Below are 27,742 nucleotides of genomic sequence, written 5' to 3'. Positions count from 1 at the left end.
ACTTACCAATCATTTCATAAGAACTTCATTTTTGGTCCTCGTAGAATGTCTTCCCTAGGAAATCATCGTCGTAATCAACGTCGTCCGTCGGCTGCTCGTGATCACCATACGACTACCAGAATCACCAAGGAGTTGCTGCTTGTAAGACCCCGAATCCCGGGAACACTACAATTGGTCATCATATCAAAAACTTAACAAAATTTTAAACCCAAATCGTTCATCTTATTAAAATCAGTTCAATAAACAGCGGAATAATAAATATCAAAATTCCCAAAAACCGGGAAGAGTACCCAAAACCAAAATTTAAATGTTTAAAGTAATAAATGAAAAGAAAACAGTTTGCGTAATTAATCTCCGACTAGATATGCCTTCAACCGTCCGAGTAGTCTCTGGCACGTCCAAGCAATAATCCTAAATCCTTACCCTGCAAATCAAACTAACATACACACAAAGTCAGCTTGAGCTGAGTGTGTTCAAGTTTTCATAAACATTATTCATAATTTATTTCAAAGGTTATAGATCTAAAACAGTATGGGGAATAATAAGCAATTAAATTAATAAATATCAACAAATAATACATTCATGGTCGAACACACGTACACGGGCCTCTCCACCACGAGTCAAGACTTGAGTAATATATTTGACCCGGATGCGGTAAGACATAAGCACGTGACACGAGCCTCTCCACCACGAGCCAAACCCGAGTAATATATTTGACTCGATCACGGCTTACACATCCAAACACGTGATACGGGCCTCTCCACCACGGGATTTTAAAACCCGAGTAATATATTTGACCCGCCTTAATGATGATCACGCCACACGGGCCTCTCCACCACGAGATTTGAAAACCCGAGTAATATATTTGACCCGGCCGTAATCACCATGCACACACACATCAATAAGCCTACTCACATAATTCTTAGTCACACGGAACTAAATGATATCAACAATCATAGGCTATAAGGTAATATATAATAGTCTGTCCAAAATATGAACTAGAGTAAATAGGTCTACTCGTATTCAATTGATACTAGGCCTAATAAGATTCTCGAGCCTAGACTACAAGTAATGTATATATATCACCTTAATTTAAGACCCTAGGCACGTCAAAATATACTAAGGCATAAAATATAGTTCACACCTAGTTTCATAAATGCACAAATAATAATAAGTCTATACAATGTCTTTCAAATAGTTTTAACGAGTAAAATCGAGTAAAATTGTAATAAGGTGTGTATGCCAGCCCAAAACGTAAAAAGAGTTAAAAAGGGGCATCATGAACTCACCTGACACGATGCACATAATCACAATGAGCTAGAGAACCCCTAAGTATTCCCTCAACTCAAACGTCTGTCGGATTAAAAACAATAATTACTAACGGTACCGAATCGACTCGTTTATCCTACGAGGCGTTCTAACATGGTTTGATTTACCTAAAGCCTAGACCTCACCAAATTCAGTTACAACAGCCCTCGGGGCCTTGTATTTACCAAAACCACCCTTAGATAATCCCGGGAACCAAGGATTCCCAATTTACCCCCGGAAGTTGTTAGATGAGACGAATATGCGCGTTTACGAGTTGTTTACGCACCGAGCAACCAACTCAGCCCCGTGTGGACCAAATAAATAAAATCACAGCCAATCCAGCTCCAATACTTAAAAAAATAATTTTTCCACAGCCAATATATCAAACCGAAGTAACAAAAACTGAATTGGTTGTTAATTCCTTCAAACCTCGCGCTAAACGCAACTTAACAAACTAGACATACGAAATCCTAGTTTTTCAATCTATCGACAATTGATCGATCAAACGAGCTTCATAGCCCACGATACTAAAGTATAACACATATGACATACCTAGGAAGATGACGGAGCAAAACCTCACTTCAAACAGCCCCGACAAGAGCACAATTGGACAGCCACCGGTTAAGCCTAAAACGAACGTATCGATCAATAACGAGTATAACATGCAGATTTTAGCATGCGAAGATGCATTTTATTACATAGGAAAACCATAGAAATAAATTATGAAATTTTTACTAAAGTTTAATAAATGTCTTAGGCTTTTAAAAATATTTTTGTTACATTTTTCCAATGCACACAAAAATCATAAAAATTCCTCCAACACAGAAAGGTACGTGCAGCTATTTCATTGTGCAACAAAATGGTTTTATTTTTATAAAAATCATTACCAAACAAAATTAAACGATTCAAATTGGGTTTGAATCCTAACTCAAAATATTAAGTTCCAGAAGTGAAACCAACCAATTTGGACTTGTCGAAAAAGAGTTATGGTGTCGAGAAGACAGACCAGAATCCGTCATCCCGAATCAGCTTTGACACTCGATCTTATAAAATCATAAAAACCATTCAAATCTCGTCCAAAAATTACATATTATACATTTCTGGTAACTAGACTCAACGTAGAACATCATAAAAATATAATCGATCAAAAAAAATAATTTTTCATCGAGTTACAGACCGAAAAATAAACGAGTACGAATCTGTCAGAAACTGTTATAATCAAAACTCAACCCTAACGTGTTCAACAAAGGGTTTAATGGTGAAAAAGAGTTATATTAGGCTAGGACCGACCTTGAATTAGATGGAGATCACTTGGTATAGGCTGGAGATGATGAAAATCATGAGGGGGAGGGCTGCAAAAATCCCGATCGGCCAAAAGAGAAGAAAGAGAGGGAGTTAGGGTTTTCAATATAATAAATTTACACTCTGGTCCCCGAGCTTGTAAAACGAGATGTCTTGAGCCTAAAGGTTAATTAAAATGACTTTCGAGGATGACTAGAAGGTCCTTTAAGATGCCAAATCGGGTCTCGGTTAATGCACAAACTCTACTAGGCTTAGTTTCTTATTAACGAAATTTAACGGGCGTTACACTGCTATATGCTATTAACCGACCAACCGCCAACCTCGACAAAAGTAAAATACCCCGAACAATAAATCTTATAATAACATATATCTGTTATAATGTTAATTAAATTATCTACTCTCATTTATTTTCTCAAACTATAAACTACCAAGTGCACTTAAATCCGTACCCTCAATTGTAACTATAAAATATTTTATTGTTATTTGTTTTTTCTCAACCTCCTGTTAGTTTTCACAACTTACTTCCCATTTTATAAGTCTTTATTATTAAAATTTAATTATTGTAATTTTTATTATTATTAAAACTAAATTTTTAATAATTAAAATTTAATTTTTATTATTAAATTAAAACTTCCATTAATTAAACTTTTACCATTAAAAATTGACGTTTTGGTTTAATCTCCATTAAAACCCATCACTCACTTTATTTATTGATTAAGTTCGTTATTTGAAATTAAACGTTGGTTAGTAAATATTTCAACTCCTTACTTTGATTTTTGATACATTTTGAAATTTTTGAACATTTTAATGATAAATTCGTAGTGTTAGAATAGTCATAGTGGTTCGTGCATATTTAGCCTCGAGTTTATCTTATTTTATTATGTTAATTCACATTTTATTTTTGGTATCACAATTAATTTAAAATTTTGTTATTTACTTGAATTTTCATTATAAATCATCGATAACTCAGTTTACTTATTGCCTAATATTTATAATAATTATGTGAAAAAGGAAAAAAAAATCCCCAAATTTCCAATTTAATCTAATTTAATATCTTCAATTACCCACTTTATATTTTATCCAATTTTAAATATTCAATCGAATAGGACTATCTCGGTGATTCGGGAATATCCACTTCCCAATTTAATCTATTAACAATTTAATTCAAATACGTATATTTTCGCATTATCCTTAATATTTAAATTATTAATTTACTAACTATTATAATATTTTAGAATATCTTAATCGAATTAATCTCATCCCAAAATCACAAACTTGAAAAAGCTATAACTTTACATTAACTTCCTTTTAATCTCATGAGTTCTCTACTAACCAAACTCGACTCATAAAAAAAATCTTCGTTTAAACTTATACTCTCGATCTTAAGAATTTCATCTTAATGAATACGATCTTTAAAGATTCCACATTTTATAACTATCTTAAGAATTGTTGTAAATTAAACTTTTGCGCATATCATCTCATGAATCAAGTTCCTTTATCTATCACGGATTCACGGTTAACTTCATATTCTACTCTTGGCTTATTCTCGATCATCATAATTCACTTCAAATGTCTGTTTCAAGAAATCCATTCCAAACTCTAAAATTTGTAACTTCGCTATAAAAGATGCATGAACCACCATGACTATTCTAACACTAAGAATTTATCATTAAAACGTTCAAAATTATCGATAACTCAATTTACTTATTTCCTAATATTTCATAATCGAATTTAGTCTATGATATAATTGTAGGTTATATGATCGATGAGACTACTTTATTAGTGTGTGTTTACGGAGTAATTTTGACAGGGTAACGAGGCATGGATTATAAAACAACTCATTAACTTACTTTCGCTTGGATTGAATTATATATATATATATATATATATATATATAGAGAGAGAGAGAGAGAGAGAGAGTATGAGGTCATTCGCTGAACATTCTCAGCGAATGACACTTCATTCGCTAACAAAACTATCAATCCTAGTGTATGTCACCCCATACTCCAACTACATAGGCGCATGAGCTCAAAACTAACAAAGGTCCTTCATGCGCTTAGACTTTCTTTTGGTCCTTATACATAGGGGTGCAAATGAGCCGAGCTACTCGAGATCGGCTCGTTAAAAAGCTCGATCGAGCCGAGCTTAATCGAGCCCGAGCTCGAGCCAAAAAATAAGCTCATTTAATAAACGAGCCCGAGCCCGAGTTTCACTTGTCAAGCTCGAGCCGGCTCGCGAGTCTAAACAAGCCTGTCATTTTTATAATTTATTAAAATATATATTTAATAATTATTAATTAATATATATAATGCTATAAAAAAATAAATAGAAATAACTAAATAATATATATTATTTTATACATACAGTTATAATAGAAAAAAAATTTATATAAAAATAATTATAATTATATAAAAAATAGTTGATATATAGTAAACGAGCCGAGCCCGAGCCGAGCTCGAGCTTGAAAATCTATTCACGAGCCGAGCTCGAGCTTTGAAAATAGAGCTCGAATCGAGCCGAGCTCAAGCTCGAGTTCTGTATAAGCTAAACGAGCCGAGCTCGAGCCTAGTCGAGCTCGGGCTCGGCTCGTCTCGTTTGCACCCCTTCCAAATATGACAATTTTAGCACAAAGTACAAGACATATAGATAAGGCGCTGCCCCCTCACCCTCTCTAGCTTTCTACAACCATGATCAGGATAGTCCTAGGAAATGACAGATAAGGTTTATAGAATTTAAAGAGTGTTCAAATTTGTCTTAGCTTTATCTTGAAGTCTTAGCTTTTTCTACACTTTTGTTTGACTTAATGGTTGTCTTGATGTACATATTTTTTTATGGAACCGTAAAAGTACTTTCAACGAGTTTTGTGATACTTTTTCTGTATATTTGCTTTTTTATTCGTTACTAATATGTTTTTCTCGTTACTTTAATATATTTTTCTCATTACTTTATTGGTATTTTTGTTTCCTTGATGCTTTGATTCACTGAGTCACACTTACGTCATCTGGATTACTGCCGCTATAACTTAAAAAGAACAAAAAGTTGTTAAAGTCACAGCCTCAACGGGATCAGTTCCTCTTTAACTCCTAGAGAAAAATTTTAGAAAAAGCCATGACCAACATATGTTTCTTTCTACGAAAGGGTTTTCGGCTCAACAATAATCAAGCACACACTAACAACATGTGCTTACCATCGTTTGCTTAAGACATCGACCACTTGACCAGGTACGGACTTATCCCAATGGCAAGGGTAGCATCTGCTACCCCTCAACTTCTCCGGCAAAGTGGATTTTTTTTACTTTTTTTATTTTATGTTTTATATGTATTGCGTTACCACTAAAATTATATTACACCACCTCTAAAAAATTCTAACACCCAAAACTTCAGCTTTCAAAGTTTTATTAAAAGTCTAAGATGATTAAAAGTTTACTATTTAGTTGCTAAGCGTTTATGTATTCATACATGCGCCAATACGCGTGAAACGTGCAACCATGTGTCAGCACACACCGACGGTCGCCGATACACGCCTAATAACCTGGAGCCATGGCGCGTAACGCGAAATCATCACACAAATCACGTGACAAATCACGTGACCGGGTGCACGTACAAGCAAAATGTGTTACCAAGTCCCGGTACGCGCGAAAGAAGGTTACCATGGGTACACACGAAGCGAGTAACCCGGCGCTAGTATGCCCATAATGCGAAACCGAGCATTGGACGTGTGAAACGCATAACCGGTCCTTTACAAGCAAAACGCCTTACCAAGCCTCGGTACACTCGGAACCAAGTGCTCGCAAAATGTGTTAAAAAGAATTTTCTTAAATGTACTGTCGCATGAAACTTTTTGAGCTACCCTTGAAATTATGATTATGCTTAGAGATGTTCAAAACGGTTTGGGACTAGGAACCGGAACCGGTTCCTAACCGGTTCCTATATTCAAAACCCCATTTTAAACCGGTTCCAGGCTCGAACCGGTTAGGGAACCGAACCGGTTCTCCCACCCTCGGACCCCTAACCTATCTAACCGGTTCTTACCGGTTCCTAAACCGGTTCCTGTACTGTAACCGGTTCCAACCGGTTACAGTGTAAAAAATTTTTATTTTTTTTTCGTTTTTCGTTTGCGATTTGGATTCTAAACTACGATTCGTATTTGTATAACATGAAAAATAAAAAAAACAATTAACATAAAATTCATTTTATTTACTTTAAGAAGTTCAAAAAAAAAAAGGTTACATGTTTTAAAATCTTCAAAAACAAACTAACAAAACATTAAACTTATAAATATAAAGTTGTGACATATTATTTCTAGAAAAGCCTTCTTGTTCGTCGTAATTATTGAGCGGCGACTTCTTCCTCGGAATTACTTGTAGAAATGCCTTCTTGTTCGTCGTGCACTCGAACATCAAGTGGTGTTTCATCTTCGAGAGTGGTTACGTGTTGAATACGATCGATTGAGTCCAAGTGATCCTTTAAGCAAATGCACATCTCCACCGACTCCGAATTTAGTCTTGTTCTTCTCACCGATATTACCCTGCCACTAAGAGAAAAAGCGGATTCCGAAGCTACCGTAGAAGCTTGGACGGTTAGTAAATCACGGGCCATGGTGGCAAGAATCGGAAACTAGGTTTCCTTTGCCTTCCACCAAGCCAAAACATCAAAAGTGCCATATTCCTCTTCGGATAAACAGGTAGAGTAATCATTTGCACTATACCTTCCTAGTTCGCTTGAAGGGGTGTTACCCCTTTGTTTTTTAGCCGTTACGTTGCGAACGGTGTTCATAAGGCTAATCATGGGATCTCGTACTCTAGTAGCACTTGAACTTGATGAAGACCCCCCCGGCATAGGCATGTGTATGTTTGACCCATATTTATTTAAATAAAAGTCATACATAAATTTAAAATTCAAGTTAAAATAATTTTTTGCCTCTGTTGAAAAGTTTGGGTCAACTTCATGCATATCTAAGGCTGAAAAAATTTCGTCTATCACACATTCAACCCCCGTAACATTTAACATTGGGTTTAAAGCGGCGGCGCAAGTAAAAACCGGTGGCAATTCAAGAAAGTATTTTTTTAATTTAAACTTCATTGGTAATATGATGTTTGAAAACATTGGACTTTTATTTTCAAATTCTTTAAGATTGTTAACCATTAAAAATAACTCCGAAAGAACCAAGGGACTTGTCGGATAATACGTTCCCGATAGTTTCATAGTTGATGTTTTAAAAACTTCAAGAAAAGTCGATAAGTCATTGATAATTTCCCATTTCTCATTTGAAAAGGGGATTGCCAAATCATTCTCGGCAAGACTAGAATGAAACATTTGTAAAGTTTCTCTTTGTTCCAAAGCACTTTGAAACATTATGCAAGTGGAATTCCATCGATGAGGTACATCCCAATTAGCTCCCAAAGCTTTTCTTCCCGTATCTTTACAAAATTTTCTATATTCCATTTGTCTTTTTTTACTTTTCTTAAAAACTTCATGTATCATTAGTCTAAAATCGTTTATAACCGATGTAACCTCATCCGAAGCAAGTCCGTCTTGCACGATTAAATTAATGATATGTGCAACACACCTTGAGTGAAAAAATACACCATTGCAAATCGGCGTATATTTTAATTTTAATTTATCAACCGCCGATGTATTATTCGACGCGTTATCAAATGCCATTGAAAATATTTTATTTTCTAGTTTATAAGTTTTTATAACATAATCTAAAATTTCAAACAAATTATCTCCCGTATGTGGATACTCAAAGAGTTCGAAAGCAATGGTGCGTTTCATCATTTCCCACGATGACGGGTCTACCCAATGAGCGGTGACACAAATATAAGATTCAGGTAGACCATGTGGAGCCGACCAAACATCACTAGTTAAGTTTATTCCCGTATTTATATTTTCAAAATATGCAATTAGTACCTCTTTGGCCTTCTTCCACAATTTTAAACAATAACGTTTAAGAGTATGACGACTTACGTGAGTGTATTGTGGTTGAAGCGTATCTCGAATCATGGCGGTTAAGCGAGGGTTGTCGAAGTGGCTAAACGGCAAAGCTTCTTGAATCACAAACTTCGCCATACGATCTTGAACTCGATCAATTTGGTATGTATATATTCCGCCTTCACTATCCATTTGCGTTTGTTGCGAATCGATGTTCTTTTTCAACGCCTTGCAATAAGGTTTTTCGATGTGTTTCTTCAAATTTGAATTCGAAAGTGGGTTTAAATAAACCCCACAAAACTTGCACCGAGCCTTCAATGAATGGTCACTCAATTCAACCAGATCCCAATTGCACCAAATCTCTTGATTACGATTATGAGGTACAATACGAACGAAACTTGGTTCGGCGTTGGAACCTTGACCAACCGATGATTGTGAGGCAGCCATAACAACAAATATGAATATAGAAGAAGAGAAAACAAGAGATTAGAGAACTCAAAACATTGTAATAGCGTTTTTTTGTATTTTTTTGCGTTCGGGTTTGTGTTTTGAGTGTTGTGATGAACCCATGACACCAAATACCTATTTATACTAGTAGTGGGGTGCTTGGGGGAGCCAAAAAACGGCTATTTTTGACCCCAACGGTCAAAAAACGGCCAAAAAAAACGATTTCCAACGGCTATACTCGATCCAACGGCTAGAACCGGTTAGGAACCGGTTCCGGATGGAACCGGTTAGGAACCGGTTCCGGTTCCTACCCGCCCCCACTCAGAAATGCAAGAACCGGTCACGGATCATTGGGTTGAATCAGATAGGGTCCGGTTCCTACAAAAAACGGGTAGGAACCGGTTCGGTTCCGGTTCGGGTCCACCGGTTCGGTTCCAGGAACCGGTTTATTTGATTCTAATTATGCTCAAGGTCTGTCAATGCACTTGAGACAGGACATTTGAAAGATCAAACCACCAAAAAAGGATGCAAGAGACATTTACATCAAATAGAGATTGATTACACATGAACTAGAGCAATGAATAAATCAAGATCAAACACACACAGACTCATTGAAGCCTCTTTTCTTTCTTCCCCCATTTTTCTACTCTACTGTTATTTCCAATATCGTTGTAAGTCTGGGTTTTCTATATCTTCGAAGAAGCAACGATGAGCACACAACACTAACCGAAGACAGAGCCATGCACGCACCCGCTACCCATGGTGGCAGCTTCACATGTAACCAAGGAAACAAAACCCCAGCAGCAATCGGAATAGAAATCACGTTATACGCCATGGCAAAAACATAATTAAGTCGGATACGAGAGAATGTCTTTCTGGAAAGATCAATAGCTGTGATCACATCTTCTAAATTATTTTTCATCAAAACGTAATCGGCAGCCTCTATTGCAATATCCGTACCTGCCCCTATTGCAATACCGACATCGGCAGCCGCTAGGGCCGGGGAGTCATTGATGCCATCTCCCACCATTGCCACGATGCTACCGTCTTTTTGAAATGAACGGATGACATCAGCTTTTCCAGCTGGCATCACCTCCGCCCGTATGTCTTGAATATCCACCTGAGTAATAAAAATATTAGAAACATGGTCAAACCAAATAGATGGCATCATAAATAATTTAAAATTTTCAAAGTCAAATATATATAACTATGAAAGTAATTTATCTTTTAATTGTGGGCAATTTCAGTAAAACAAGTCTGAAATACATAACACATGGAGCTTGGAATAAGTGGATAGGCTTCGGTTTTGCATGTATTAAAACTGAAAAAACCAAACCGAACCCAATTTATGGATTTTCAATTTTTAATTTGAACGTTAGGTAATTTATAAGACTTTTAGAAATAGTATAACACAACATCTTAGGCCTGCACGTACACCAATCTATAAATAATTAATTAACAAAAAGATTTAATCCCAAATTCATTATTTTGGGCCAATCTTTTTTTTTTTGTTTCGCCCAAAAATTCAAGTCAAAATGGTAAAAACAAAACCGAACAGAACCCAAAATGGAAACAAAAAACAAAACCAAACGTTTTCGAAAACTTATAATTTGATTTTTGGTTCGGTTTGAGCCCCAAACCCACCACCCGGGCCAGTTCATTGGTCTGACCAGTTCAAATACACAGAACTTGACCAGTTATGTAGCCAGTTCCCTGCTACCGGACGGTCTCGTTATGAAAACATTAATTATACCTCTTTTGCAACCGCTCTGGCAGTCCGCCAATTATCTCCAGTCACCATAATAGGCCGGACACCCATTTTCTTGAGCCCTTCAACAACCACAGCCGCTTCTCGTTTTAACGGGTCCGCAACCCCCACAACACCAATTAACTCAGACCCATACGCCGCGAGTATACCCGTTTTTGCATTTTCTTCTAAATCCACCACAAAATTTTCAACATGAGCCGGAATTTCAATCCCGTTTTCAGTCAACAAACTTCTGTTACCAACCTGTTTAATACAAGTTTCATATAAGCAAACATTCACGACCAGAAACAATAATATCATCAAACAGAAGCATATCGCGATCTCACCAAAACCATTTTGCCATTAATAACACACTGAACACCTCTTCCGGGAACCGCACAGAAATCAAACACATCGAGAAGCCATGCAGACATTGCTGTTGACCCATCATTTTGACTTTCAGAATCTTTGCTACCTTCAAAGAATTGAAAATGGCGTGCGTATTCAAGTATTGCTTTTGCTAGTGGATGTTCGCTACTCGCCTGAAACAAAAAAAATTAATTTAATATATAACTTATTATAATAATATAAGTAACTATTAGAGTAGTAATATTAACCTCGGCAGAAGCTAACAATCTGAGGAAATCTCCACGGTCCATTTCGGTAAATACTTTGGCGGTGGTTACCGAGGCTTTGCCTTGAGTCAAAGTACCCGTTTTATCAAAAATTACATATTGAACCTTTTGGGCCCGCTCCAACGCATCTCCACCTTTGATAAGAACACCATTGCTGGCTCCAACCCCGGTTGCAACCATGACAGCTGTCGGGGTGGCTAAACCGAGTGCACACGGACATGCAATTACAACAACCGAGATTGAAAACATAAGAGCAAAAACAAAGTGGCTCCCATGTTCTGGTAGCCATTCGTCTGTGTAAGCTCCAACGGACCCACTAATATACCTACATTCAAATCAAATTTAAAAAAAAAAGTAATAATTTTAATTTATTGTTACTACTTTGGTTTAAAGATTTACACAATTGATCATTAGAAGCTTACCACCCAAGAAACGTCAAAAATGACAAACCAACGACTGTCGGGACAAAGATGCTTGCAACCTAAATATAATAATAATAATAATAATAATAATAATAATCAGACATGTTTAAATAACAACACAAGAACACATAAAATATAATATAATACACATGTACTTACATAATCAGCAAATTTCTGAATGGGTGCTTTTGACATTTGTGCGGTTTCAACGAGAGAAATAATTTGGCTTAAAACCGTGTCAGAACCGATTTTGGTAGCCTGGACATGGAGTAAACCATGAAAGTTTATTGTGCCTCCAATTACTAACGAATCAACCTCCTTTAAAACCGGTGCAGATTCACCGGTTACCATACTTTCATTCACGTAACTTGAACCATAAACAACATAACCATCTACAGGAACCTTTGTACCGGGTAGAACTTTTAATACATCACCAGGCTGAATCAGCAGTGCATCTATTTCCCGTTCTCCAATACTCTTTCCGTCTATTAAATTAAACAAAAAAATTTAATTTAAATCTCAAAGGGTCTCCACTAAATGATTAATATTCAGATTCTTAAAGATCGAAGTATTAATTTTTAATCCCAATTTCATGTATTTGTGTGAGATCAAGCCTGCTATCCACAAGGCCTATGGTTTGGACTTTGGATACCATGAACTACCTGAACTAAATGGGCGAGAATTTACTATTAACAAGTCAATTTTTTTACTCCACAAGGCCTATGGTTTGGATGTGCATCAGTGCATGGATCAAACCGAACCAAAAATCAAAAAATTCGGTTTTTGAGCCTTTGAAAACCGTATCAGCTTTTAGGTTTTATCATTTTGACTTGAAGTTTTTGGGCCAAAAATAACAAATTTGGGCCTTAATCTTTTTGTTAACTATTACTTAAATTCTTATAAATTACTTAAAATTCAGAAGGAAAATCTATAAATCCGGTTCGGTTCGGTTCGGTTCGGTCTTTTCAATTTAAATTACATTCAAACCGAAATGGAAGTTCAGTTACATGAAAACATAAAACCAAACCATTGGTTTTGTTTGGGATCAGTTATTTTGGTTCGGTTTTCTCGGTTATGTATCGGGTTTTTCGGCTTCATGCACACCCTACAATAAGGTGTTCATGGGTCAACCAAGTAACCCAACCCATTTCAAACCATATAAAAAATGGCATGCACAGACACAAGAACACGTTTTGACATATTACCTAACCACTCTCATAGGAAGAATCAAACCTTAAACATGCAACCTTAACATTGTCAAATAACCTTGATGTTTGACTAAATAACAAATATACAAAAACCATCATACCTTTGTCTTTAACAAGTAGCAAAGCTGTAGCGGGCACAAGTTCCACAAGCTTCTTTATAGCATCCGACGTTTTCCCTTTTGCAAGAGACTCCAAATACTTTCCCAACAACACAAACGTTATTAACATAGCACTAGTTTCAAAGTAAGTTGGAGACCAGAACCCAGTAACCGCACCATACAAAAGTGCATACACAGAGTACACATAAGCAGCTGTGGACCCCAGTGCCACCAGCACATCCATATTTGTTGAGCCGTTACGCAACGCTCTAAACGCCGCAATATAAAACCGCTTCCCAATGACAAATTGTATAACGCTAACCAATATCCAGTTCAACCAATCACCCATTTGAAAGGGCCCACATCGTTTGAGCAGTAACGCGTAAATAAGAGGAATGTGAGGGCAGATGAATCGCATAAGAAAGATTGGAAACTGCAATTTAAGATATAAAGTTTGTTAAGCAATGACAAAATCCAGATTTTTTGTCTGATTAGGTAACGGGTCAAGCATGTTCACGCTAATTGCCTGATTCTCCATTTTCTTTGGAATTTCATGATCACCAATATGCCAAATGAAACTTTAAAATTTATTACATACTATAATAATAATAATAATAATAATAATAATAATAATAATAACTATTATCATTAAAAAGTAACAAGTAGTAGCATCAAAAATTTATTACTATCGAAAAGTAATAATAATGATAATAATAATAATATAATTAATAGCATTAAAAAGTAATAAATTTAAGCCTACTAAACTAAATACAAATATGAAGAACTGGGTCAAAAAGCTTAGAAGTAGAACTGCTTGTAGGTAATTTTATTCCAAAACTCAACATTGTTTTTAGTAAAATACAATGTTGAAACATATTTAAGTCATGGTACAATTTATAAAATTCAATTCAAAGGATGGGAAAAGTGTTACTTGGTCAACCCAACCAGAGCCAGCCTGTTTTGACCAATAAATTTGTAAGAACCTTTTTCGTTTTAGCCCGTTTGATATGTTGTTTTGGCGAAACTAACCCAAAACATAACCAAAATTGCCCATTTTACTTCGCTCAAAAAATTTAAGTAAATGAAGACGATTAACTTACACTGAGAAAAAGACTGGATGTAAACAGTTTATACATCTTTGATGATTCTTCATCATCTTGCGAAACCATTCTCGTAAACGGATTCTTTACGAGCAACTGGAACCTTCCAGAACTTTCTCTAACAATTGCGTCAACTAAAGATCTAGGGCCAAGAATTTCAGTATCAAAAAGAACGTCCAATTCTTTCGATAACCGACTAAAACCGAACTGTTTAACACCTTTCAAATTGCAAAGTATGCCTTCTAATGTTTGTGCATCCAATTCAGTCAACACACCAACGACCCCTAATATTATTTTATCCTGCTCACTGCTTTGTACAAACGAGGCATCAAAACCGGCATCTTCAATTGCACTAACAATTTCTTCTTTGGTTGTTATTAATGGGTCGTATTCAACTTCACCTAATGAGGTTGGTAAAGCAACAATGGCCCGTTTTACACCGTTGAGTTTTCTTAAAATACCTTCAACTGAGTTAACACACGCTGCACATGTCATCCCGCCAATAGTGAACTGGCCCACTAGAGTTGAACCGTGTGGTTTTGTATGATTGGGTTTCGGTTCGTTTAGAATCTCGGCTTCGAATCCTGCATCTTCTATTGCATTCTTAACATCATCTTCCTGTATACGTAACATAAAATTATCAAACTAACATTAAAGAAGGTCCTATCATTTCATGATCATGAATATGTTAAATTAAACAAATTTTCAACGAATTACAAGTAGTACTACTTAATCTATCATCTTACCAATAAAAATTCAATGATAAATCAATTAGGATAGATACCAGTGATTCTTGTATTGTACAGGATTTTTCGTTTCAATTTTTTTTTTTTCTACCATCTTATTATTTAATTTAAGAGCCAAATGGACTAGCCTAGAAATCTATAACCAACCCAACATTTAAGAACTTTATATTATCTTTATCAGAAAAGCAGAATACATTAAACTGCATCAAATAAAATAACTGCACATCTGCAATAAAGTAAATGTGTGCTAAATAATAAAAAATTTGAAATCCATTTTCAAGATGATCAAACATAATTAAAAGGTTTAATCATTTAAAATTCATATATCAGTGTGTAGAAGGAGAAATGATGAACCCTAGCCTCCTGCTTTGAAAAAAAAAGGTATAAAATTGCAGAGTGTATTTTTTTTGGGTCAAAATTTTCATTATAATAATTAAATTCCATCATCAATTTGAAATTTGAAATAGATCAAAACACAATTAAATTAAAATGAATAAGAATAATAGAGACCTTGAGTAAAGTGGGATCGAAGACGACATAGGCTTTATGCTGCAACAAAGCAACGGAGGCAGAAACGACGCCGTTTAAGCTCATAAGAGCACCTTCAACGGAATTGGAACAGGCTGCACACGTCATTCCAGTAACTTTAACCTGGATTCTCTTAATACCACCACCGCCTTCTTCTAAACCCTCTTTGTCGTCGTAAGAGTCCAGTAGTCTGACGTCCTCCAGATCGTCTTCAGCTACATCGATCGCCGTTGAATCACCTATCGCCGTCAGCTGGAGGTTGTCTTTCAACGCCGGCGCCATAATGCAAAACCAAAACAACTGCCTGCTGTATATATGTTATTATTATAGTATTTGTATTAACACAGAGAGAGATTTTAAGAGAAAATATAGAGAGAGAAGTGTGGGATAGAGAGAGAGAGAGAGAGAGAGAGAGAGATTATTATTTATTATTAATTAATAATACAAGAAGAAGATAATCCCAGGCTAGTGTTGGTGGGTGGGTAAGGGCAGGTTAACAACTACATATAAACATACTTATATTTATCACCCTTTATTTCTAGTACTTGTTAAGCATGCCCCGCTTGGTTACTACACGTTCATTTAAAAGAGACGGTACTTTTTTATTGAACGATCAAAGAATATGGTCTGACTATCTGATACGTCCACAATTGCAAACAGCGTTTAGTAGTCCAAGCTTACCATCTTCTTTTCCGGGAAAAACCCGCCACACGAAGGCCTGTTGCAGTAAAACCCACATTCAAACTTGAGATCATGCAATCTCAAGCCTAGATTTTCACTTCCCCTATCATGTCAGATTGTCAATTGAGCTAAGTTCATCAGACAAAAGAAACGATACCCTGACAAATTTTATTATATAGAATAATAAAATAATACAAAGTTATCGGCATTGGCTTGCTCTAGAATGGACTAGAATATCCTTCTCTTTTATTATTATTTTTTTTATGTGACATCCAACAAGTAACGAAGCCTCGTAAATGGAATTTGTGAGGAGTAATGATTTTCCTTGATAACTAACTTTGCAAGTCAAGTAACTTGTTTAAAAGTATCATGGCTGGTTGTTGGTTTTCTAAGGTGCACTCACGCACCGAGTGTTATTGGCTATTAAACAATGTGTGAATCGAAATGGTTTTGCGTTCTTGTTCTTGTTTGTTTATTGGGGAACTTCAAAATAATGGGGAACCGGTGAACCCCTTTTCCAATCCTTAGGCTGTGTGTTATGGGCGCGGAAGGAGGGGGGAGAGGGGCGCGGTGGGGGGAAAAAACCGTAGAGGGGCGCGGTGAGGTGGGGCGCAGAGGGGGGAAGGGTGGAGGGATGATGGGTGCGGTGGGGGGGGGGGGGGTGAGGTGGGGGCCACCACCAACGGCATTATGACCGTTTAAAAAAAATTAAATAATATAAAATACTATATATATATATCATTCACCCAACCTCTACAAACATCCCATTCTCATATTTAAACTTTATAAAACTTTCTCAAATATGTCTTCCGACTCATCTTTTACACCTGACTTCCAGCCCGATATCGACGATATTTCCAATTCGGATTCAGAGGATGAAGCGATATTTAGTGCCGTTCTAGAGGCTGCCCGACTCGTAGTCCAGAATTGCGAAAGCTCACATCCACTAGAAAGACGGCCTCATCTTCAACGGGATCGCATAGGTGCGCATGACCGGTTGATGAAAGCTTATTTTTCGCCGGACGCGACTTTTGATTCGTAACGATTTCGACGCCGTTTTCGAATGAGTCGCCAACTATTTTTACGAATAGTTGGCGATTTAGAAAGTGTTTATGCATTCTTCCAACAACGGGCGGACGCGAGAGGTAAACCGGGATATTCAACAACGCAAAAATGCACGGCGGCAATTCGTCAACTAGCGTACGGGACTGCGAGCAACGCCATGGAAGAGTACTTACAGATGTCGGCGACAGTGGCTCGTGAAGCGCTTCACACATTCTGCGAATGTGAGTATTAATATTCTAATTATTTATTTCAAAACCGTAACATTTTAAGCTTGAATTTCATAAAATTTGTTAAAATTTGGTATTCCACAACTATATCATAAAAAATATTTGAGGAAGCCGACTCAAAGCGACGTACAAAAAATATACGAGGTGCATCATCAAAGACACGGTTTTCCCGGGATGCTTGGTAGCCTCGATTGCATGCATTGGGAATGGGAAGCCTGTCCTGTTGCTTGGCAAGGTCAATATCATCGGGGTGATCATGATGGTCCAACAGTTATTCTTGAGGCGGCTGCATCATTTGATCTTTGGATATGGCATACGTTTTTTGGGATGCCCGGTGCAAACAATGATATAGCTGTGATTAATGCGTCCCCTATTTTTGACCACCTCACAGACGGAGTCTCACCCGACATCTCATTTTCCACGAAAGATGTCAACTAAGAATACGGATATTATCTAGTCGATGGTATTTATCCGGAGTGGGCCACGTTGGTTCTTAGCTTTACGTGCCCGACTGACGAGAAACGTCAGTATTTCAAGAAAAACACGAGTCGGCAAGAAAAGACATCGAAAGGGCATTCGGTGTATTAAAGAAACGTTGGTCTATCATTAGACAACCGGCTCGTTTTCTACAAATGGATAAGTTAAGAAACATAATGTACACTTGCATTATCTTGCATAATATGATATTGGAGGACTCGGGTAAAACAGTTTGCCAATGCGAGTACAACGATGAGCCAGAGCCGATCTGTACACTAAACGAAGATGAGAAACTTGCTAATCTATTAAAAACACGAAAAAGAGAAACGAATTTCAGCCTTCGATCGGATTTGGTTGAACAACTTTTGAGTAATAAGCAAGATGACGGCGACTAAAAATAGCTTTAATTTTTTTATATGTTTTTTTATTCAATTTATTTTGTATTTTAGTATTATTGTATTTTTTTATTATTGTATTCTATATTATTGTATTGGTTTTTTTGTTTTAACAAAAAAAGAAAAATGTTGGGCTTCGAAGCCCCCTCACCATAGAGGGGCATTATGCCCTGGGGCTTCGATGCCCCCAGTGCCCACGTGGCGCTGACGTGGCACTGTGGAGGGGCTTCGAAGCCCCCCACAATAACACACAGCTTTAACATTTTGTCACATCTTGTAGTACACACTCGATCACTTACATCACACTATTTTTGCAAGGGAAAAAAATCTCTTCAAAAAAAATCAAAAAAATAATTAAAAACGTTATAAAACATAAAAAAACGAAAAAATAAAAAAAGGTAAAAGAAACCAAAATGTTTATCTACATCCCCCGTTCCAAAAAAAAAATCTTTGTTTAGGTTTTAGGCTTAGTTTAGCTTTTAGGGATAGGTTTTTAGGGGGTTTAGGTTTTCCGGGTTAGGGGTTAGGTTTTTTTAGGTGGGGCGGGGGGGGGGGGGGGGGGCTTTTCTTGTACACGTGACGGTGGAAAGACAGCAGAAAAATAAAAATTTATAAATAAATTATAACCGCCACATTGAAACTCGTATTGTCTTGACTACGCGTAAAAACATAACTTGTTGATGCTCATGAACACTAAATTCCATGAGATAACCGTAGGTTAGTTTTAATATATATATATATGGGATCCAGTGAAAACTTATTTTAAAATAAAAACTTAAAAACTCATAAAAACTTCTAAAAAACTATTTTTAACTTTAAAAAAAAATTTTTTGAAGTTTCTTTTTTTTTCCATTATTCTTATATGTTGTTATTAGTTCCAAAAAAAAAATTGTCGGTAACCTCGTCGGTGTAGTGCACATGTATAATAGTGTGTATTGTATATATGCAAAAGTGTTTGTATTGCATAGAATACAACACTATTGCACATATTTGATACACACTATTATATATGTAATATAAGACTAATATGTACATCGAATACACATTAGTACGTATGTGTGATACAACATTAACGCACATGTGCACTACATCGACTTTTATTTTATTATTTTTTTCATATAATACAACACTACTACACATATACAATACACAAATATTGAATATATGCAATTAAACACTATTAAACTTAAAATACATAGTCATACACATGTGTAATACAACGATATCGCACAGTAATACGTATGTGCATTACAGCGGGTTTTTTTATTTATTTTTTCTTTTTTTCGAGCAAAGGGTAAGAAAATATAAGAATATGGCAAAAACAGAAATTTGAAAATATTTTTTTAGTTTTAATTAAAAATAATTCTTTAGGAGTTTTTAAGTTTTCTCTCTAAATATGAGTTTTCTCTTGATTCTCTCCCTATATATACATACATACATACATATATATATATAACGAAATGTGTTGTTTTCCATGTAAAATATTAAAACTATCATTTTACATGTAAAATGTTAATGAAATATGCTGTTTTACATGTAAAATGTTAAAGAATTGATGTTTTATATGTAAAATGTTAATGGAATTTGTTGTTTTACGTGTAAAATGTTAATGAAAAGTATTATTTTACATGTAAAATATTAATTTTTACATGTAAAATGTTAATGAGATTTGTTGTTTCACGTGTCAAATATTAATAAAAAGTGTTATTTTATATGTAAAAGATTAATTTTTACATGTAAAATCTTAAAGAATAATCATTTTACATGTAAAATGTTAATGAAATTTGTTATTTTACGTGTAAAATGTTTAAAAAAAAGGTTTATTTTGCCCACGTCCCTCAGCTAAAAAAACCTAAACCTCTAAAAGCTCAACTAAACCCGAAGGCTAAACCAAGATTTTTTTTTTGAACGAGGGATGCTAGATAAACATTTTTAGTTTTTTTAGTGTTTTTATTTTTTGGTTTTATATTTTTTTAATTATTTTTTAAGGGGTTTTTTTTCTTACAAAAATGATGTGATGTATGTGATTGACGGTACACTATAAGGATGTGGGGAAATGATCAAGAGTTAGGAATGTGTTAACCAATTACCCACTTTTTTGGAGTTCGTTTTTGAACCTAACTCTCTCTCTCTCTCTCTCTCTATATATATAATGTATGACAGGATGGCAAATTGAAACACCTAGGTTATAAGGGATTTACAATTTTACATAGCATATGGTACCACAAACAAAGCATGTTGAAGAAGGACAAAATGGTCTTTCAAACATTTAATCCCACGTGAATTTTCAATTCTTTGAAAATATTTACAATATTTCACCCTTGACTTTACTAGACTTTTGTTAAATTAAATAATACTTGCAAGTTTGGTCCCTCATCTTTCACTATATATTATTTTTTATTTTAATTTTAAACCAACTTACCTCCACGATTTTTAAACGACCATAACTTTTTCATACGTTAATATATATTTTTTAAAAAGTTGCACCATAAAAACGAGAATTTTATTCCCTTTAATTTGAGTATGATATTATTGTAGTTTTTTCAATTAAAAAAAATGACATGTTACGTATAGTTGTGCACAACTCTGTTTTGACTATTTTTAAGTTAAATATGTGAGACAAACCATTAGTAACGATTTTTTGTTGACGAAAATCGAAACTAAACTGTCATAAACTGAAACAGAAAGTTAAAGAAAAACGAACCGTGAAACCTAACCGATGGCCGGTTAAACGATTTTAAAGTTTTAAACCGAACCATGAACACACATAATTGTTACATCACCAGAGTCTGTATCAAACCCCCGCCGCATCACGTGGGCTCTCGTCTAGTATGTATGTATGTATGTATGTATGTATATATATATATAAAGAGAGAGAGAGAGAGCAAGGTTGTAATAAGAAGTAGAATTATCCTAGGAAGTGTAAGAAGTGTTTTGAACCATTAGATCAAAATATCTAGTCAATGGCAAGATTGTAATCAACCAACTAATTTTAATTATGTTATTTTCCTTTATATTAATTAATCACACTCAGTTACAATTCCTTAATTATAGTAATCATAATATTTTACAAAATCATTAACAAAAAATGCCGATCATCTAAAACAACCTACGTTTGTGATCCTTTTTTTTCTCATCAATCCATCGCCGATTCTCATCAATCCATCGCCGATTATACCAGCATTCTTTATCGCCGATCGTACCAGCATTCTTTATCTTCAACATGAATAATTTCAAGGATGTTGATGAATTAGGTAAACTTGAATACGTTATGGAGTGTTTAATTTTTATTTCATGTTATATAATAATCATATTTGTTCTTCCTTTATACCCTCTTGTGATATCCATTAATGGTGTAAAGAAGGATATTTTTCAAGTGAATTTCTATGTGTATCGTTTTTTTAGGTGTTATGGTTATTTTGTTATCCTTTCCCACGATGATGTGTTTTTCACTCCCCTTAGGTTTCGATGGCTTTTAGTTATCTCCTGGTAACTGTGTTTTTTTTGCTACGTGTGAATTTTCAGATTAAATACTTTTTGAACATCTGTGTGTTTTTTTTTGTGTCATTATAACCAATGCAAGTTATTTGTTTCAGTTAGTGTGTTTTACAAATTTAGGAAATTCTGAACATCTGTTTGTTTTTTTTTGTGTCATCGTAACCAATGCAAATTTTTTGTTTCAGTTAGTGTGTTTTACAAATTTAGGTACTTTTAAGATGTTATAACACTTCAGATTTTATTTTTCTTGTTTTAAATGTGTGTTTTTAGACGTCAATGTCTTCTGTGGGCTCTCTGTTGTGGAACTTAATTTTTATTGTTTGTTATATCCGATTATAGATCCACCCACGTACAAGGAAGTTGGAATTCAGCATGTATCTCCAAATTCTGGTAGGAAGAGGTACACTCCATTAGTGTCTGCCTTAATCAAACCTAATGAAGGAATGATCTTTGAAAATCTTCAATCCGCTGAGTCTTTTTATAGAAGATACGCTTTAGCGGGCGGTTTTTCTATCAGGAAAGGAACACAGTGGGTGGACAAAAATGTTGTCCGTTTGAAGGCTCAAGAACTGTTAAAGAAGTGGACACATTAAATGAAGAGTTCAAAGGGAAAAAACAACGTAGGAAGCCATCTCAAAGAACAAATTGTGAAGCCCAAATTAGGTTAATTTTAACTGACAATGGCATGTATAGGGTCAAATATTTTGGTGAAGCACACAATCATCCTTTTGTTGATGAAGACGATATCCACTTCTTAAAGTCTGCTCGCCGAGCTTACGTTTACCCACAAAAAGATGTTAGACGATCTTGCTAATATTAACATTGGTCCGGTAAAAGCTTTCAACATTATGAGGACCATGTATGGTAGGTTTGATAAAGTTGGCGCAACCAAGTCTGATTGCAAAAACTACAAAAGAAGTATCAACTTATTCATTGGAGACTACGATGCTGAGATGGCTGTTCAACGTCTTATGGCGAAGAAAGAATTCTGTCCCAATTTCTCATGTGATTATTCTACTGCAGTAGACGGGGCGTTAAAGGGTTTATTTTGGGCCGACGAGCGAGCCAAGATGAATTTCTACGTCTTTGGTGATGTTGTTTCATTTGATGTAACATATCGGCATAACAAGTAATATCATTGACAACCAAAAATTTTATTTCTTTTTTTGTGTTTTATTTATTGATTCATTTGTTTTACAGGTATAATTTGGTTTTTGTTCCATTTACTGGAATTGACAACCATAATAGGAATGTTACCCTTGGTGCAGTGTTGCTTGGATCGGAAACCGCAGAATCTTACACTTGGTTGCTGAATTGTTTTAAGAAGGCTTTTGGCTATGCACCAGCAGTTGTTGTAACTGACCAAGATCCCGCCATGAAACGTGCAATTGAAGACGTTTTTCCTAATTCTAGGCATCGACTCTGCATGTGGCATATTATGGATAAGATGTCCGGGAAGGTTCAAGAGAACTCTTTTTTGTTTATGTTGTTTATTGTTACTGTACATAGTTTGTTTGATTGTGTTATAATATGCCATTATATTATTTCAGTTTGGATCCGGCCTTTGCAACACCATAGATTTTAAGACTCGGTTGTGTGATATTGTTTGGACCGACTTAATAACACCTGAATTGTTTGAAACGGAGTGGGCTTCAATAATGGATGACTTTCAGTTAAATGATCACACTTGGCTAAAAGACATATTCAACATTAGTGAGTCATGGATTCCTGCTTACTATCGCGAAGAAACCATGTCTGGTCTTATGCGTACTTCATCCAGATCAGAGAGCGAGAATCAGTTTTTTGGCCAGTTTTGTAACCGACGTTGCACTTTGGTTGAGTTTCTGGCCTATTTTGAGACTGCATTGGATCATCAAAGACATGAGCATCGTAAGAACGATCATGATTATAGGTATACAGCAGCCGAGATATGGAGTAACTACACACTTGAGAAACAAGCATCTGAAATCTATACGAGAACCATTGTTTTTGATGTCCAATTGGAAATACAAGATGCTCTTCACAATTGCACTTCCAGGTGTTACGTCCCCGTCGATGACTTTCTGAAATTCAATATTCATGACTTTCTACACTTACCTGCTTTTTTTCACGAGGTATATCGGATTCTCAATATGCTAGGTTTACTGTGTTTATATTTTATTTTTACACCTTAAATAACTGTACATTGTTCTTCATGGTAGGTTATGATTCGCAACGAAGACATCACTATTTATTGTAGCTGTAAAAGGTTCGAGCAATTCGGTTTACTGTGTCATCACATTTTTAAGGTGCTCCACATTTTGGATATCAGGGTATTTCCCAAACAGTACATCAATCGTAGGTGGACAAAAGACGCTGTGTCTAACAGCCCTATGCGGTCTATTGGTTTTGCCGAGCCCAACATAGACAAAAGTACTGATGTGTATCGTGTTGTTCGAGACATCAACATTGCGCACGACCATATCATAAACAAGTTGGTTGATGACATGCAAAAGTTACATTATTACCGCGACTACATTAACGCGTACAAAAGTACAGTAGACGAGGTTACTTTTGACGCCCCTAGACCTAGTCGTCTAGACAGGTTCGCTAAACTAACCGGTGTGACACAACCAGATCAAATCCATATTCGTGCCCCTATTGGTGTTAGGACTAAAGGTTGTGGGCTTCCGATTCGCTTCAGGTCATTACGCGAACAAGCTATAAGTCAAAAGCAACTGGACAAGCCCCTAAGGACATGCAGAATATGTCGTGAACCTGGTCATGACACCCGCAACCATCACTTGTTCAGTATCAACAACAAACCTCCACAGGATCCTTCACAAGACAGAGCAAGCAGTTCACATGAAGAAAATATGGAAGAGTAGCCCGGTTACGTCTTTTACAAATACACTTTAATCTTATATCACCTTATACTTTATTATGGTTTGTTGATGGGTTTTTATTTCACCATAGACTTTAGTATGTTTTGTTTATTGGTTTTTATTTCACCTTAGACATTATTATGGATTGTTGATGGTTTTTTCCATTACACTTTAATCTTATTTAACCTTAGACTTTATTATGGTTTGTTGATGGGTTTTTATTTCAGTATATACTTTAGTATGTTTTTATTTTGTTGATGGGTTTTTATTTCACTATAGACTTTAGTATGTTTTGTTGATTGGTTTTTATTTCACCTTAGACTTTAGTATGTTTTGTTTATTGGTTTTTATTTCACCTTAGACATTATTATGGATTGTTGATGGTACATTATTATGGATAGTTGATGGTTTTTATTTAAGGTTTCATGTTTACTAACATTTTGTTTTACACAACTGATGGATGTTTTTTTTAGCAACACCTGATGGATGATCATATGGTTTTGTCCAATATTTTCCAAAGCTGTTCAAATTTAATCCTAATTTAATCTTTGTTCATATGGTGCCTACTCAAACATTTCACATAACACCTAACCATGTTTTTTTATTAAAGCGTTTTGTTTTGTAAAACATTTTACTTATAATAAATTGATTCATTAGCTAAACTTGAATTACAAAGCACATGTAAAAAAAACTAGATGTGTTTTAAATAAAACAAATAACCAAACTATTTTTAACCCCGAGTTTAACACCTATATAATCATCACACACGTTTCAAACATTTTCATATTCCAAAATATGTAAACAGTTCAAACGTTTTCCAAATACGTAAACAAGACCAACACATAAACAGTCTACCATTCATAAAAAACTGTCAAAAACCGTTAACTATTAAAAGAAACAGTCATATCTGTCAACAGTCATTCGAGATTTAACCTGTCCATGATTCTTTTAGGAGCTGTCTTGTCCAGATTCGCTTTCTCGGTCGCAGACAACTGGTGATATTCCAACATATCTTGTAATAACATTTCTCTCATCACGTTTACATCGCTAAGTAGAATCTTAGCCACGTATTTCCTTCTAAGATCTTCAAGCTCTTCCTTTTGTTTCCCTAACACTCGTCCATGTTTGTTAAGTTCTTCAGCAAGACTACAATCAACTGCCCACTCTTTAGTATTCCCACCTTTAAACATCTCCATGTGTCTCATAACAAACACCCCGCAATCCACATAGTTGTATGTCGTCCTCCACGGTACATTGACTAGCATTATCTTTGCTGTTTTAAATTTCGACCCCCCTGGTGGTCTACTAAAGCCAAATACCCAGCCATTGTCTCTCGCTGAAAATCAATTATTCCAACATAAATTTATGTCTACAAATAATATTACTCGATATGAACATAAGAATAACATACCATTTTTTCGGGCCACCCTCTGTATTTGCTTTTGAAAGACTCCCTTGTCCCCATGTTATTGATAATATGAATCTGGCACATCTTCAAGTTGAAAGTCATCAGATAAAAGTGTTTACCGCTTATTATCGGTATTAACACCAACTCTACCCCTTGAATGCTTTTCAGCTTTTGAGCTTGAAGCATTTTATTATCGGTATTTACACAACAAACCGAATAACAAAATTCATCACTGAAACTATAATTTTATAACATAAAACCATATAATAATTTACAGCTAAAACACTTACCTTTGATCCCCATACGCGGCGAAAATATAATCTGCCATGCTACTTTCCCCCTTAGATATTGCAGCTCCCAAACTCACCGAACGTTTAGCAAAAGGCGAGCAAAACGCTTCTGATGGGAACCTATGTCGTTGGGGCCTTTGATCGATACCTGCTGTGTCATTACTTTCAAATACTACTTCCTTTCCCTTACTTACAGATCTTGGTGTTTCGTCAAACGTTTTCTGATCTGCCGACTGCACGTTCACTTCCGGTAAATTAAAAACCACCTTCAGGTTTCTTGGTGTTGTCACAACTTGAGTAGATTTAGGCTTTCGAATGTTCGATTTCACTTCGTGGTACGTTTCAACGTTAGACAAACCTTCATTCTTATTCACATCCTCTTCCTTCTTGATGGTGTATTTACCCAGAATCGACTTCCACTGTTCCTCAAGCTCTTTTATCAACAAGCTACCTGAACACATGTCGTGTGCTTCTTCAAACTCACGGCATATATCTCCATACACGTTATCAAAATGTTGCATCAAGTCACTTATCCTTTCGGCCCGGTCCTATTATTTTAAGACAATCAACAAAGCGAAAACAAATAATTAGTGCATATCACATACATCTAACCGACCTAAAATACAAAACCCGCAACCAGTACGTACCTCCTCCTCGGTTTGTGTCGGGATGTACTATGGATCTTTAAAATTTGCAACAGGCTCGGAAATTTCTAAAGACTCCACGACACCATCCACATATGCCATGTCATCATCTTTTTTCTGTTCAACCTCACACTCTTTCCTTTTCACGCCCGATTTTTTTTCCTTGATCACCATTTTCTTTAGCTCTTTTTTCGTAAACTTTTTCGCCACATTACTACCAACATCCTCCACCTTCTGTCTCTTTCCACTGTTTTCAAGTTTTCCTAACGAGGCGCCATCACCCACTCGTTTGCTTTCCAATATATCTTGTAGTTTAAAAAGGTCATCGTCTGTAAAGATGTTCACTGGCAACAAAATTTTTCCCTTCTCCACCACATTTCCAAAGTGTTTGTTTGCGTAAGCAAGCTGCGTCACAACAGTTACATTACTAAAATTAACTAATGAAAACTAATTTCAATATAAAAGACATAACATACCGCAAGCACTGTCATTGATCCGTTGTACTCCTTGTTTTCCTTTCATTTTTTACGGGTTCTTCTCAATGACGTCACCACGTATTCACACCAATTCATCTCCCTAACTGCGTCAATATCTTTAATTGATGGTATAAATCGTTGATTCACCGTGTTATTACCAATAATATCTCCCATATATGTCCCAAACACAACGAGATAGTTCATTTTGAAATGCCATCCACTATCAATCTGGTTTTTGGCATG

The 27,742-nt window shown here is 35.7% G+C and overlaps 1 protein-coding gene and 1 pseudogene across 1 annotated transcript; one reads left to right on the top strand and one right to left on the bottom strand.

The window, feature by feature from the left end:
- Positions 1–9,594: 9,594 nt before the first annotated feature.
- LOC143598462 (copper-transporting ATPase RAN1-like) lies at positions 9,595–15,756 on the bottom strand. Its single transcript, XM_077076668.1, has 9 exons — positions 15,457–15,756; positions 14,201–14,818; positions 13,104–13,533; positions 11,954–12,279; positions 11,795–11,853; positions 11,355–11,697; positions 11,085–11,279; positions 10,744–11,001; positions 9,595–10,110 (listed from the first exon to the last, which is right to left on the bottom strand). Exons 1-9 carry the CDS (start codon positions 15,754–15,756, stop codon positions 9,634–9,636), a joined length of 3,006 nt encoding a protein of 1,001 aa, XP_076932783.1. The 3' UTR covers positions 9,595–9,633.
- Positions 15,757–22,260: 6,504 nt separating this feature from the next.
- On the top strand, positions 22,261–24,684 carry LOC143598461 (protein FAR1-RELATED SEQUENCE 5-like; annotated as a pseudogene).
- The last annotated feature ends 3,058 nt before the right edge of the window (positions 24,685–27,742 follow it).

The sequence above is a fragment of the Bidens hawaiensis genome, unplaced genomic scaffold, assembly GCF_021521415.1.
Source record: "Bidens hawaiensis isolate Kalapana, Puna unplaced genomic scaffold, B.hawaiensis_p1.1 tig00050395_1, whole genome shotgun sequence".
Classification (NCBI taxonomy): domain Eukaryota; kingdom Viridiplantae; phylum Streptophyta; class Magnoliopsida; order Asterales; family Asteraceae; genus Bidens; species Bidens hawaiensis.
Note: the sequence above shows the minus strand (reverse complement) of the source record. Positions and strands in the feature narration are given on the sequence as shown.

What these genes read in the sequence shown, in the direction of transcription:
- LOC143598462 (XM_077076668.1), bottom strand. Translation starts at nt 15,756, where the DNA reads ATGGCGCCGGCGTTGAAAGACAACCTCCAGCTGACGGCGATAGGTGAT. An exon ending in CATCCAGTCTTTTTCTCAGT is followed by an intron (nt 13,534 to 14,200) that starts GTAAGTTAATCG and finishes CTTAAATTGCAG; the next exon opens with TTTCCAATCTTTCTTATGCG. An exon ending in GCTACTTGTTAAAGACAAAG is followed by an intron (nt 12,280 to 13,103) that starts GTATGATGGTTT and finishes TTAATTTAATAG; the next exon opens with ACGGAAAGAGTATTGGAGAA.